The sequence below is a fragment of the Bufo bufo genome, chromosome 2 (genome assembly GCF_905171765.1).
Source record: "Bufo bufo chromosome 2, aBufBuf1.1, whole genome shotgun sequence".
Classification (NCBI taxonomy): Eukaryota; Metazoa; Chordata; class Amphibia; order Anura; family Bufonidae; genus Bufo; species Bufo bufo.
This window is the reverse complement of record NC_053390.1, coordinates 547,452,904-547,469,024: the sequence shown is the minus strand read 5'-3', so window position 1 is coordinate 547,469,024 and position 16,121 is coordinate 547,452,904. Positions and strand designations below refer to the sequence as shown.

Here is a 16,121-nt window from a genome sequence, read left to right as displayed (position 1 = left end):
GCTTTCTTCTATAGTGTGCAAGCACGACCATCGCTGATGGATTGAAGGGTGGTCGTAACCATGGATACAAGCAGTGTATGATGTGATGGAAAAATGAGTCCAGCCAGCAAAGGAGGCAATATGGACAATCACAATACATTAGTAAGTGCCTCATGTTAGCTTTCTCTACATGAAAAACACTATTTGCTGAAGTGACGACCCCTTTAATGTTTTCAGATTTTTTTTTATGCCGTTTTTGAGGTGGACCATAAAAGGAGACAAAGCATAAAGAGCAGATACGACTTCTCTATTTAATTCATACCTGGTTTTAGCTTCAAAAACTGCATAAAAAAATATATAAAAAACACACACACACACACGAACATGAGGCCATACCCCAAGGACGCCATTACACATGCAGCTTCAGCTGTAGGCACTCCATAAAGTCACCGCTAATTGCCAGGCCTCACCTGTACTCAGCAATTGGAAAGCAAAGCAAGTCCAGCTGGGGCACAGCATTGAGCGGTAACCGCGGCTTAATCACAAGTACTAGCGCCCTAAGAGCAGATTTTTTTGCAGAATATTCCACAACTGAAAATCAGTTTCATTAATTTAAATGGGGCAGCAAGAACATGAATTTCTGCAAGCCCCATTAGGCTAGGTCTACACAATGACATGCGTCGCTCGACAGATAAGGCACAACTACACTGCAACATTTGTCGCACAACAATTTTTAGAATGATAGTCTATGCTGTCACACGGCGACATTTCAAATAGATTTTTTGCGTCTATCGCTGTCTCAGCGCGACACCATAGACCATCATAAAAATTGTCGTGCGACAAAATGTCGTGTAGACCTAGCCATAAGATGACTAGAACTGGTTTTTTAAAAGCCAAGTAACTGCCACAAAATCTGCCCCATGTGAAGACACCCTAAGATGCCTTTTAAGACTGGGTTTCCACCTTCAGGTTTTAAAGTCAAAGCAAGGAATGGTTCATAAAACAGAATATAGGAGAAAATGTATCAAACTGGTATAAAGTAGAACTGGCTTAGTTGCCCATAGCAACCAGATTCCACCTTTTTTTGCTAAGGGCTCCTCTGGATAATAAAAAGGTGGAATCGGATTGGTTGCTATGGGCAACTAAGACAATTTCTTTACCCCAGTTACCCCGTTTTTCCCTTTTTGAAACCAATTAACTTTGGCTTCACAATTTGCATGAAAAACGCTGTATGTGGAAACCCTGCTGAATAGTTCTGCTTGAAACCAGTGACCATGTATTTAGAAAAACTTAGAAAATTTATTAATGTAGCGGTTAGGAACAAATACGCAAAAGCACACGCAACAACTGTACAATAAACAGCAATTGGTCAAATACACAGATTTACTTAAAAGTTAATTCTTGGAATTTCTAAATAAAAATCTGAATGGAGCAACAAAACTTAAAAAAAATATAAATAAAAAGTCCTTAAAGTCAATAGTTAGTCTAGAAGTAACTTTGTCCAAACTTATCCAGAATAAAATGACCCCCCCCCCCGCCCTTGTTTAGCGAAGCATTGTCAAACAAGCAGTGTCTTAATTCAAAAGTACTTGCATCTTAAATGTGATTGAGAGATGAGTTTCCATTTACCCCAGGCCCCATATTTTGGTAAGGTTGATAGATGCTGTGTAATCTGCTGGCGTGGGGAGAAGATTGGTCACTTTCGTCTCCACCTAGAGACATGTACATGCTGATCATATCTCGCACATCTCCAGAGTAGACTCTTTGAATGTGTGGGGTGACTGGAGGAGGTGGAGAACTGGATTCAGTTTTGACCCCAGACACCATGTTTCCCATGGCTATAGCATTTGAGCTTTGCTGGTTGTAAGGTGAAGTTAGATTATAGGCGGAGGAAGAATTCAAGTAGGCCTGACCAGAAGGCATATGATTATAATGAAAGCTGCTGCCAATGTCATACATATGCATTGGTTGGATCTGGGAACTGTTTAACCCAGGATGCTGCATGTAGCCAAGCTGCTCCTGAAGCAGAGCATAAGGGACATTTGGCCAACCGGTAAAGTTTGCATAAGGGTCTGTCCTTTGTGCCACCTCAATATTGCTAGATAAGGGGTTTGCATCTGAAGACGTAAGATTCCCAGGCAAAGAATACCGATCCTTTTTCTGGAGGGTCTTTTGCTTCCTCCTTGGTTTGTATTTGTAATCTGGATGCTCAATCAGATGTTGAGCTCTCAGCCTTTTTGATTCTTCTATAAAAGGCTTCTTCTCTGAATCGCCAAGGATCTTCCACTCTGCCCCCAACTTTTTGCTAATTTCAGAGTTGTGCATTTTAGGATATTCTGTAATCATCTTCCTCCTCTGTACTCTGGACCATACCATAAAAGCATTCATGGGCCTCTTAACTCGGTCTTTGTCTGGTGTAGAAATATTGCCTTTAAATGCTGAAGCCGCAGCTCCCTCAGCCTGAGATGTGACTTCCCGCAGAGGGCTTTTGATGTTGGTATGCAGCATGTTATATTTTTTAGCAGCAGCTTAGTAAGAAATTGTAAACCAACCTTCCCAACAGCTTCAACTACCTGAACAGCCCATTTGCAGCAATTTATAATTGTTTAGATGCTAATTAGTTTAAGGTGGGGTTTCCATGCTCAGGTTTCATGATGCAGTTTTTGAAGGCAAAGCAAGGGGTGGACTCAAAAAGAGTAGAACACTCAGGGGGACATTTAGTTTTTTAAGCCAAAGCCAGGAGTGGACTTCAGAAGGAGAACACTCTGGGGGACATTTATCAAAGCTGCTACACCAGATTTGTGGCATAAAAATGTTGCAAGTGCTGTCGTGTGCGACATTTTGTGGCTGAAGTCACACATTTTAGAAGTGGAGTGAGAAGTTGGTCTGGTTTTGCCAGAAGATCACATTTAAGTCATATTTATGATGCACAACTTTTTAAAATGTTACAAAACGGTCACAGCCAGTTGCAGCTTTCTGCCAGATAACCCCCAGCCAGGCGTAATTTCATTGAAATGGGCGCAACATTAGATCTGCGCTGAATTTATAAAAAACATGCACCACATTCACAAATATGTGTCCACCACTTATATTCCACTACTAGCTTTGGCTTTAAAACTAAAAAAAAAAAAACTGAATGTGGAAATCCAGACTAAGGCCCCATTCACACATCCCCATTCACACATGGCCAGTACTATAGAAATGACTTTTTTTGTCCGTGGATGTGGACAAGAATAAGACATGTTAATTTTTTTTCCGGGGCCGCAGAACGGAAGTGCGGATGCGAAACGGATGCGGACCTATTTTGTGGACGTGTGATTGGACCCTTAGGCTAAGTTCACATGTGTGATCCGTGGCCGTATTGCGGCCCGCAAATCGCGGTCCGCAATACACGGCCACAGTTCCGCGTGCATTCCGAATCACGGATGCGGACCCATTCGCTTCAATGGGTCCGCAAATCCGGAATCGCGGAACGGCCGGACGGGACGGGACCCCTCGCAAGCACTACGGAGTGCTTCCGTGGGGTTACGTCCCGTACTTCCATTCCGCAAAAAGATAGAACATGTCCTATCTTTTAGCGGAACGGGCGGATGGCGGACCCATTAAAGTGAATGGGTCCGCGATCCGATGCGGCTGACCTACGGCCGGCGATCGTGCATTGCGGCCCGCAGCACAGGCACGGGTCACACACGTTCGTGTGAACTCGGCCTTAAGGCTCATGCACATGAACGTGTGTGGCCAGTGCCCGTATTGCGTTCCGCAATATACGGGCACCATCCGAGTGAGCTCCGCAAGATGTTCTATTTTTTTTGCGGTGCCGACTGAATGTTGCGGATCACGGACCCATTCATTTGCGGTCCACATGGGTGCACATGTTCGTGTGCATGAGCCCTAAGGCCTAGTTCACACTTCAATTATTTGGTCAGTGATTTCCATCACTGATTGTGAGCCAAAACCAGGTGTGGGTCAAAAACACAGAACTGGAGCAAATCTTTCCATTATACCTCATCTCTGTGTAGGCTCCTCTCCTGGTTTTGGATCACGATCACTGATCAAAACACTGATGTGCGAACCAGGCATAAAAAAGCAGGAAACAGCAAAACGTCATGGTTCAGCCCACCATCTCAAAACGTGATTAGCCAGATTCACACGATTGGGAAACTCGGTCTATGTGTTGCCCGCATCTCCTGGACCGACCCTGGTTCCCTCGCCTGAACTGAATGCATCATAGAGACACATTTATTAAAACAACTTTTTACGCCTGGCTTAGTCCCCCCCCCTTGTACTGCCACCAGATCCGTCCAATTTATGACGAGTTGTGTGCCTTGTCCCAAGTTAGGCACATCTATGGCAGCCCTTGCGCCTGTTGAGAAAACCACACCAACTCCTGGATGTCATAGTTTTTTGCCATTTACGCCTGTTTCCGCCCCAGTCCCGCCCAGCTGACGAACATGGTCTGTAACCGGCCATGCGACTAAATATTGTCGCACAGCTGGTTAAAAGTGGGACTTGCAACTATATTTTCTACTAAAATAGTCACAAGTCCCTTAATAAATGACTCTCACTGTGTTTTATGATACAGTTAGTTCCTATCTGATCATGGGTCTGTTCTTCTGTAACAGACATCATAGTGAGTACAGTACAATAGGCCCGAGATCAAATAGGAATTGACTGTGCCATAAATCACTATAGTGCAGTCAGTTCGGGTCAGGGGAGCCACGGTTGGTCAGGTAGATGTGACACACGGTCTGTGTTTTCCAGGGCGATCCAGAACATGTGATTCCATCAGTGATTTTCAGCCCAAAAAAAGGTGCAGATCCAAATGGAGGCTCCATTCCTGGTTTTGGTTTAAAAATCACTGAAGTGTGGACTAGACCTTAGGGCTCATGCACACGAACGTGGTTTGCTTCTGCATCCAAGCCGCATTTTTTGAAGCTCGGATGCAGACCCATTCACTTCACTGGGGCTGCAAAAGATGCAGATAGCTAGGGTGGCCACTGGCTTCACCCCATAAAGCCGGACCTCCCTGGCCATGCCCCACTTCATTAAGCTACACCCCCCATTGTCGGCAAAAGAAGGGGGAGAAAACTTTCAGACGGGAAGGTGAGCTGGGGGTAGCCCGGGGTGCTTCTCTCCCCCCCATGTCAGTCAGTTAATATGTTGCTGCAGTTCAGGCTCAGACAGTGCAATGCTGCTGTCTGAGCCTGAGCTACTGAAAAGGAGGACATCCCTGCGTCCGTCTAGGCCCTGTGCCAGACAGAGTACAGGGAGACAGAAAACTGGACTGTCCAGCCTAAAACCGGACGTCTGGCCACCCTACGGACAGCACTCCGTGTGCAAAGTATTTAAAAATATATTAAAAGTTGTGCATTCCGTATTTTGCGGAACGGAACAGCTGGCCCCTAATAGAACAGTACTATCCTTGTCCGTAATGCGGACAATAATAGGACATGTTCTATTTTATTTGCAGAACGGACATACGGAAATGGAATGCACACAGAGTAACTTCTGTTTTTTTGCAGACCCATTGAAATGAATGGTTCTGCATACAGTCTGCAAAAAAAACACGGAATGGACACGGAAAGAAAATACGTTTGTGTGCATGAGGTCTTAAACTGAGATGTGACCCTAGCCTAAATGCACCATTAGGCCTCATGCACATGACCATGGTTGGCCGGTGCCCGTATTGCGGGTCCACAATATACGGGCACTGGCCATTTGTGCACTGCAATCCGGAAGGTGCGGTGCGGAACAGAGGCACAGAACATCAGGGAAGCACTATGGAGTGCTTCCATGGGTTTTCTGTCCGTGCCTCCGCATGCAAAAAAGTAGTGCAGTGTGGACCATCGGATGCACAGACACTATTCAAGTGAATGGGTCCTGGGTCCTGGCGGCACTACAGTCAGTGCAATTTGCGGTCCACAGCACAGGCACCGGCCAATAACTGCCTTGTGCAGTAGGCCTTAGAACACTTTAAGGCCTCATGCACACGGCTGTGGAACACAGACGAGAGCGGTCCGTGGTATCCCGGCCTGGCATCCTGCTGACAGGCACCCTGCTAATTTAGGGTCCATTCACACATCCGCAAATAGGTCCACATCCGTTCCGCATCCCATTCATTCTCTATGGGGACAGAAAAGATGCAGACCGCACACAGTTTGCTGTCCGCATCCGCATTTCCGTGCCGCGGCCCCGAATTCACGGGCTTCGGCCCCGAACGTCCGGACCGCGGCTCCGCAAAAAATAGAACATGTCCTATTCTTGTCCGCAATTGCGGACAAGAATAGGCAGTTCTATGGGGGTTGCCGGCCGTGTGAATGGACCCTTATGACGAGGCATGCACCTTGTCAGAAATTAGGTGCATCTGTGGCAGTCCTTTCGCTAACATTTATGCATGGCGTATTTATTTCCAGGTGTAAATGTTAGTAAATTTTCTGGGGCTGGAGTCCCGGCTCCCATGTGACTAAATATTGTCGCATAGTGGGTTAAAAATGGGGACTTGGGACCATTTTATAACTAAAATAGTCATAAGTCCCTTATTAAATGTGCCTCCCTGAGGTTTTTTTTAACATGGTGCGGATAACATGCCCAAAAACCACAGTGAAAATTCCATAGCAAATCTTCAGCATTGATTTCGGTTGGAAAACCGCTTTTTTACATGGTGCTGTTTTTTTCCACTTGCAGTTTTAAAAATTACGGTCTTGAGAAAAAAAGTGACTTTCATTCTTGGTGTGGATTTCATGTTGAATCCACATCGAAACTTCCCAATGAAATGGGCAGGATCAAAAAACGCATAAAAAAAAAGTCAAAAACGGTGTTGGGGAAAAAATACATCCCAAAAAACTTGAGGAAGAATGGGTGCTATGCCTGTTTTAGGCTTAAAAAAAAGTCTCAAACTCCCTTTTTGCGACTTTTTAATTAGCTGTGTGACAATATTTTGCTACATGGGCGTTTTAGCACCACGTTCGACACTTGGGAGTGGCTGGAGTTGACACTTTGGCCCTGACAAACCTACCCTCTTTTGTGCCTGGAGACGGGCGTAAAAGAGGGGTGGAAGCTTCTCCAGTCAGGGATTGGAGTAGTCTTCACTTCAGATGCACAGACTTCAGGAGGTGCGTCTAATCGCCTCGTCATAAATTAGCCAAATCCTCCAGCTCCACAGGGAGGAAACAAAGACACCGACGTAACCAGCCGGTCTTTGTAAATGAGCCTCTGTGTGAACATAGCCTTAGTTTTTATTAGCCAAAACCAAGAGAGGAACCTGCAGAAAAGGTATAAAGCTTCATTCACATGTCAGTGTTTGGATCCTCCACAGACATAAGGTATACGGGTTCATGTCATAAAAATTGTCGCAAGTCCCCTTTTTGACCAGCCCTGTGACAATATTACGTCGCACAGCCTGTGTCCAAGTTTTTTTGACAGTTGGCAGACAGAGCGGGGGTATTGTGGCAAATTTACTAACATGTACTCCTGAAAACAGGCATAGATGTTGGCAAAAAACGACGTCAGATCTACCGCAAAACCGCAACAAAGTCTGCAATTAGATATTGCGAATTCTGGTGTGGATATGCTGCAGAAACGCAGGTGGCCTTAAAGTATATTTACACCGGATCTGATTTGACTGCACGGTCAAACCCACCTGAAAAATGCAGTTACACTGCAAGCACATCGAAATCATCAGCTTTAGGCCTCATGCACACAACCGTTGTTGTGTTCCGTTCTGCAAAATGGGGTTCCGTTGTTCCGTGATCCGTTTCCGTTTTTGTTTCCGCGTGTCTTCCTTTATTTTTGGAGGATCACCAGATATGAAGGAAAGTTAAAAAAAAAAGTCTAAGTCAAGTTTGTCATGCAAATGATAGGAAAAAAACGGACGCGGATGACAATCTTGTGTGCCTCCGCGTTTTTTCACAGTCCCATTGACTTGAATAGGTCCGCAAACCGTTTTCCGTGAAAAAAATAGGACAGGTTATATATTTTTTACGGAATGGAACCACAGATCACGGACGCGGATGACAAACGGTGCATTAGCCGAGTTTTCAACGGACCCATTGAAAGTCAACGGGTCCGCAGAAAATCACAAAAAACGGAACAACGGACACGGAATAAAACAACGGTCGTGTGCATGAGGCCTTATCAGTACAAATCTTGCATATAAAAAAAAAAAACACATTGCAAAATTGCACAACTTGCGGTAAAGGGACTCTCCTGCATAACGGAAACGGAAATCCGTTTTGCAGCCCATAGACTTCTATTATGACGGAATGAATAACTGAATGCCTCTAAAGGCATTCCTTTATGCATTCCGTCATAGATTTGCATTATGGTCTGTGGTACCGGAATCCATAACGCAATTAACCATTTAACCACCAAACGAAGTGTGAACGAATTTCAAAATATGAAATTCGCTCATCTCTAATCACCGGTCACTTATCCGTTGTGACAAGCCTCTGTTAAAAATAAGATAATTTTTAAAAAACCGTACAACCAACCAAAGCATTTTTGTGTTTATTAACGGATTTATTCACGTGATTCATGAAAATAGATTGAAGTGACCATCTTGTCATTTATATCCATTGTATTTTTTTTACCCCATCCCATACATATATACGCAGCCTTTGCTTTGGGAGTCTGATTCTTTTTTGGGTACATATTCTGACTGAAACCATGTTGCCCGTTCATCTGGTTTTTGATGTTGACTTTGCCTTAGGCCTCTTGCACATGACCGTATGTATTTTGCGGTCTGCAAAAAACGGATCTGCAAAAAATACGGATGACATCCATGTGCATTCCGTATTTTGTGGAACGGAACAGCTGGCCCCTAATAGAACAGTACTATCCTTGTCTGTAATGCGGACAATAATAGGACATGTTCTATTTTTTTGCGGAACGGAAATGCGGACATACGGAAACGGAATGCACATGGAGAAACTTCCGTTTTTTTTTTTGCAGACCCATTGAAGTGAATGGTTCCGCATACGGTCCGTAAAAAAAAAACTTCTAAACAACACTGGAGAATGTCGCGCTCGTCCACAGGAAGCCAGGAGCCCGGACCTCGCCCTGAACCTTAGGCGCACAACAAATCCCAAAATGAAAAGAAAGACGGTCCAGCTTCACTGAAAAATACTTGAGGCTTTATTTAATCCCGTGCAGATAAAAACCAACGTACAGCAATGCAAGAAACCGACCGGTTTCGGATCACTATAGGTGCGGATCCTTAGTCATGATGTGTAAAAAAAAAAACGGAACGGACATGGAAAGAAAATACGTTAGTGTGCAAGAGCCCTTAAGGATGCAATGGCGAAGAAGGCATCCATAGCCTTTTCACAAGGGGTATTAAGTGCATCCAATACCAACCACCCGCATGACACGTGTGGTGTTTGCTACCTTGTACCAGGAACTCCAACTTCATCCAGACAAGTTAGCTCTGTATCTACAGATGACCATTGCCAGCTTTGGTAACCTGGTCCAAAGACTATACCGTCACCTTCGGCAAAAGGACACCAAGTTTCTAAGAAGTCTTTCTCTAGATGAGCATTTAAAGGTGACTCATTTAGAGCATTTAATGTCTTTGTTTTTTCACTATGCTGAATCTATATCTCAATACTTTTAGGCAGGGCCGATGCAAGGATTTTTGCCAACACAAGCGAAGCTACATTTTGGCGCCCCCCCCCCCCCAATGTAAGTCAATGGGGACAAATCTGTTTTCACTGACACAATATGGTGCAAGTGAAAACGGATCCGCCTCCCATTGACTTTCAGTGTGGGTCAAAACTGATCCGTTTGCATTATCATGAACAAAACGTAATGCAAACGGATCCGTTCTAAACGGATACAATTGCATTATAGGTGCAGATCTGTCTGTGCAGATACCAGACGGATCCGCACCTAACAGAGGTGTGAAAGTAGCCTTAGCCATCGTGCCCCCCCATGTCAGCCATCCTGCCCCCCCATGTCAGCCACCCTGCCCCCATGTCAGCCATCATGCCCCCCCATGTCAGCCATCATGCCCCCCCATGTCAGCCATCATGCCCCCCATGTCAGCCATCATGCCCCCCCATGTCAGCCATCATGCCCCCCCATGTCAACCATCATGCCCCCCCCATGTCAACCATCATGCACAGTAAGGTCACATGGTGCGCAGTCCTTTACAGCAGACAACCGAGCGGAGGACCAGGAAGCAGCGAGTACAGATCCTTCCAAAATGGAAGCGCTTCATTAGTATTCTCCCCATAAGGCCCAGGGGCAAAAAATACAGAGTATTTAAAAAAAAATAAGTTTAATTTTTCTGCCCCCCCCATCTCTGCGCCCTAAGGCAGCCGCTTGGTCTGCCTTATTATAATAGCACTGACCCTGCTTTTAGGCCTCCTGCAAACGAACGTGTGCGGCCCGCAAATTGCGGGCTGCAATGCACAAACACCGTCCGTGGGGCAGCCGCAGCGGATCCTGGACCCATTCACTTTAATGGGTCCACGATCCGCCCGCTCCGCAAAAAGATAGGACATGTTCTATCTTTTTGCGGAACGGAAGTACGGGATGAAACCCACAGAAGCACTCCGTAGTGCTTTCGTTCCGCCCCATTCTGCATCTCCGGATTTGCGGACCCATGGAAGTAAATGGGTCCGCATCCGTGATGCGGAAGGCACACGGAACGGTGCCCGTGTATTGCGGATTCGCAAATGCGGTCCGCAATACGGCAACGGGACACCTACGGTCGTGTGCAGGAGGCCTTAAGCTAACTTCACATATGATCCATAAATGTGAAGTATTTACCCTTAACAACCCTCCTATGAAACAGACCCATGGCCTTCACTTTTTTATGGCTGTGTGTATGTAGATGACTTTAAACGCAGTGAATTGTACTCATCCCGGCAATACAAATCCCATAGCCCAGGGATACACCATGTAATAAGTAAGCCCTGGCTTTGTATCACCGGGGCACAGTTCAGTACGGTAAATACGTGCAACATACAGAGGTCACTTGATGAAATTATTATGTTGTGAATTTACACTTTGAACTGTGTTTTGTCCTTTCTGGTGTTTGTTCTCGTTAGGCTTCTCACAACAGGTGAGGGTTCTCCACTTGACATTACCAATACTGTTTGGGGAAATCCACTACTTCTTACATTGTTCGGGATACTTGCTGGTCACTTTGGGATCTACTACATGAGAATTTATTCCCCACCCACCCAAAAATTTTGGGAGGTGACTCAATTTTCTAATTCTCTAAGATCCCTAAGGATAGGGCTACATGACGACATTTGTCGCGCAACAATTTTTATAATGGTAGTCTATAGTGTCTCACTGCAACATACTGTGACACGACAGTTGCAAAAAACCCATTCAAGATGGATTTTTATGCGACTGTCGCAGTCGCAGCATGTCGCAGTGCGACACCATAGACTACAATTACTACTCTGCGTAGTAGTTTTTTAATAAAAAAATAATAATTACGGTTATTCTTATGGCAATAGCAGATGCACAACATCGTTTTGTATTTGTGGACATAAATCAAATTATTCCAAAGTGTTCAAGAACTCTGCAATGGGGTACAGAGTGTATGGCAACAACTTTGGTTTTCCAGAACCCATACTTTTACCTGGTACTTCAGAACCAAATATGTCTTTTGTAATAGTTGCCGATAAAGCATTACTGATGTGTAGAAACCTAATCAAACCATATGCCCGCCGTGGTTTAACTTTACAAAAAATACATTTTAATTTCAGATGAGCGAGTTCCACACTCTGGCCTCGCAGTGTGAGTATGCAGCAGCTCCCGTCCTGACCTCCCAGCACTGACTGGGTCGCATAGCATTATATTGATTTACGATGCTATGTAACCCTTAGGCCTCTTTCACACGGGCGAGATTTCCGTGCGGGTGCAATGCTTGAGGTGAACGCATTGCACCCACACTGAATCCGGACCCATTCATTTCTATGGGGCTGGGCACGAGCAGTGATTTTCATGCATCACTTGTGCGTTGCGTGAAAATCGCAGCATGCTCCATTTTGTGCGTTTTTCACGAATGGGGCTGGGTGAAACTTGCAAGCATCCGCAAGCAAGTGCGGATGTGGTGCGATTTTCACGCATGGTTGCTAGGAGATGACCGGGATGGGGACCCGATCATTATTATTTTCTATATTTCTTTATACAGAATGCTTAGTAAAATAGGGATGGAGGGGTTAAAAAATAAAAATAAAATTTAACTCACCTTAATCCACTTGTTTCTTCTGTTCTGTCTTCTTCTTTGATGATCAGGAGGAAAAGGACCTGTGGTGATATCACTGCGCTCATCACATGATCCATCACCATGGTGATGGATCATGTGACGGACCATGTGATGAGCGTAGTGACGTCACCACAGGTCCTTTTCCTCAAAGAAGAAGAAAGATGAGAAGCCGGGCTGCGTGAACAAGTGGTTTTAAGGTGAGTTAAATTTTAAATTTTATTCTTTTAACCCCTCCATCACTATTTTACTTATCATTCTTGAGGTGAACGCATTGCACCCACACTGAATCCGGACCCATTCATTTCTATGGGGCTGTGCACGAGCAGTGCACATCACAGATTTGAAATTATTAATCAATATAATGCTATGCAACCTCGTCAGTGCTGGGAGGTCAGGACAGGAGCTGCCGCATACTCACAATGTGTATCCGGAGTGTGGAACTTGTTGTCTGAAAGGGGCCTTGGGCATACTAAAATCCAAGTGGTGGCTTTTCATGAAGCTCATTCAAATGTTGCCAGATGTTGTTGACCAAGGCCTGTGTGGTATTACACAACTATTTGCTCGCTAATGAGCCACCTCCTTTCAATTTCCATCCATCTGTTAGGACCCTTTCAGATGAGCGAGTGTCTCGCAGCACAGCACCCGGCCTGAACTTCCAGCACTGATGGGGTCACATAGCATTATATTGATTTATGATGCCATGTAAGGCTACTTTCACACTTGCGTTCAGAGCGGATCCGTCTGGTGTCTGCACAGACGGATCCGCTCCTATAATGCAAACGTTGGGATCCGTTCAGAACGGATCCGTCTGCATTATAGTTCAGAAAAAATTCTAAGTGTGAAAGTTAGTCATACGGATCCGTCCAGACTTAACATTGAAAGTCAATGGGGGACGGATCCGTTTGAAATTGCACCATATTGTGTCAACTTCAAACGGATCCGTCCCCATTGACTTACATTGTAAGTCTGGATGGATCCGTTTGGCTCCGCACAGGCCAGGCGGACACCCGAACGCTGCAAGCTGCGTTCGGATGTCCGCCTGCTGAGCGGAACGGAGGCCAAGCGGAGCCATCCTGATGCATTCTGAGCGGATCCGCATCCACTCAGAATGCATTGGGACTCTACGGATCCGTTCGGGGCCGCTTGTGAGATCCTTCAAACGGAGCTCACAAGCGGAACCCCGAACGCAAGTGTGAAAGTAGCCTAACCCTTACAGTTCTGAAATGTATTACTGTAGATGACACTGACATAATGCAGTGTCATCTAATACATTCCAGAACTGTAAGCGTTACATAGCATCATAAATCAATATAATGCTATGTGACTCCGGCAGTGCTGGGAGGTCAGGCCAGGTGTCTTGCTGCGAGTCCACAGCGAGACACTCGCTTGTCTTAAAGGGGCCTCCAGTGCCTACCCAGATCAGCCCACAGGACCATGGTCCTCTACTGCGGTCAACAGAATGAGGGACAATTTTGCTCAGTATTTTACTTCAAATGCTGTTTCTGTTCCCTGGCAGGAGGTCATGATTTGAATATTTATGTGTGTATGTATATGTGTAACATTCTTATGTTTTTTCCTAGTGTGCCTTTTTACTCTTGTGCTTGGAAACTCTAGTCAGAGTTTCACACATGGCCAGATAAGGCAATAGCACACATCAGCAAATCACTGTCCACAGATACAGTCATTTTGTACAGTGCATGTCTATTGCAGTCTTTAAAGGAAATGTGTCACCAAAAATGTTATCTGCCAGTTAAAACCAGACAGTAACACATCTCCTTTTTTTTTATAATGTTTTTATTTTCTGATTGCAGATTTATTTATTCTATTTCCTGAACATGATTATGTGGGCTGCCATCTTGCCGGAGCTGTTCTTTACAGCATTTAGAAAGCATTAAAGTAAATGAGTTACGTTTTTATGTTTAGCACATTTTTAAAGAATTTTTGATTTTCCATGTCAATATATATATTTAACCTGTTGGGGACACATGACGTACCGGTACGTCATGATTTCCTGGTACTTAAGGACACATGACGTACCGGTACGTCATGTGTATTTACGATCACCGCCCCACGGCACGCTGTGATCGGAACAGACTGCCTGCTGAAATCATTTGGCAGGCACTCTGTGACAATGCTGAGGAGGGTCCTGTGACCACCCGTATCGGCGATCGCAGCAAACCGCAGGTCAATTCAGACCTGCGGTTTGCTGCGTTTCCAGGTTATTCGGGTCTCTGGTGACCCGATAACCCGGAATAGGATGACAATCGGTGGTGTGATAATACACTACCAATCACCATCCTTAGATCCTGTGAGGGGATGGTGACACCACCTCACAGGATCACTTCCTATTGGCTGCACACGCAGGCGGGGGTTAACTCCCCCCAGCTCTCCTCTCCATTCTGCGTCCGGGAGCGAGGAGAGAGAGCAGCCTGTGTCGGATCTCCTGACCCAGCACCCCTATCTGTGCCCAGCATCCCTTTTCTGACCCTCCACAGTGCCATCTGGCACTAAAAGGTACTTTAGGGACAGGTTAGGGAAAGGTTAGGTTAGGCAGGGATATTCAGGGAAAGTTTAACTGTTGCATCACCCTGATCGGGTGTCTGGGGTCCACAGCACAGCTGTGTGACCCTAGACCCCCCAGGGGTGCTGCAGCTTGCCCCCCACACACATTTTTTGGGGCGCGTTTTTTTTGCATACGCTGACTGTGGCCGGCACTCTTAGCGTCCGGCCACTGTTAGGGCATCGCCCACCCCACCGCTGATCAGCTTCGGGTGGCTGATCATCAAGTTTGAATCTTTATTTAAATTTTTTTCCTTTTTTGGGGGTTTTCACTTTTTTTTATTTACCGTATTTTTCGCTTTATAAGATGCCCCCGATGATAAGACGCACCCCAGATTTTAGAGTAGAAAAATAAGAAAAAATATTTTTCATCAGACCTCATATCAGCCCACTCAGAGCCTTATAAAACCTCAGATTAGCCCATCATTACCCCCAATCAGACCTGAGATTAGCCCATCAGTACCCCCAGACCTGAGATTAGCCCATTAGTACCCCCAGACCTCAGATTAGCCCATCAGTACCCCCAGACCGCAGATTAGCCCATCAGTACCCCCAGACCGCAGATTAGCCCATCAGTACCCCAGACCTCAGATTAGCCCATCAGTACCCCAGACCTCAGATTAGCCCATTAGTACCCCCAGACCTCAGATTAGCTCATTAGTACCCCCAGACCTCAGATTAGCCCATTAGTACCCCCAGACCTCAGATTAGCCCATCATTACCCCCAATCAGACCTGAGATTAGCCCATCAGTACCCCCAGACCTGAGATTAGCCCATTAGTACCCCCAGACCTCAGATTAGCCCATCAGTACCCCCAGACCGCAGATTAGCCCATCAGTACCCCCAGACCTCAGATTAGCCTATTAGTACCCCCAGACCTCAGATTAGCCCATTAGTACCCCCAGACCTCAGATTAGCCCATTAGTACCCCCAGATCTCAGATTAGCCCATCAGTACCCCCAGACCTCAGAATAGCCCATCAGTACCCCCAGACCTCAGAATAGCCCATCAGACCTCAGATCAGACTAAAATCAAAAAATCATCTTACCTGTCCTGCTCCGCGGCTCCTCTTCAGCTGTCGCGCTCCCATCTTCCCGGCCTGCGCTGCACTGTCACATGACTGCGTGCAGCGTTAGGTCATAGTGCGCGCACTACGTCCTGATGCTGTACGGGGTCAGGACAGTGCAGCGCAGGCCAGAAAGATGGGAGCGCGACAGCTGAAGAGGAGCCGTGGTGCAGACCAGGGAGGGTAAATATTACCTGCGCTTGCGGCGCTTTGCTCCCCACTTCTAATACATACTAGTGAGCGCCTCCATAATAGAAACGCTCACTAGTATTCATTTTATAAGACGCATG

The 16,121-nt window shown here is 45.8% G+C and overlaps 1 protein-coding gene across 1 annotated transcript; it reads right to left on the bottom strand.

The window, feature by feature from the left end:
- Positions 1-1,575: 1,575 nt before the first annotated feature.
- On the bottom strand, positions 1,576-2,487 carry LOC120990967 (transcription factor Sox-3-like). Its single transcript, XM_040419858.1, has one exon. The coding sequence runs from the start codon at positions 2,485-2,487 to the stop codon at positions 1,576-1,578; it is 912 nt and encodes a 303-aa protein (XP_040275792.1).
- Between the last annotated feature and the right edge of the window lie 13,634 nt (positions 2,488-16,121).

Excerpts from the sequence above, each read along its gene's own strand:
- LOC120990967 (XM_040419858.1), bottom strand. The coding sequence starts at position 2,487 with ATGCTGCATACCAACATCAAAAGCCCTCTGCGGGAAGTCACATCTCAG.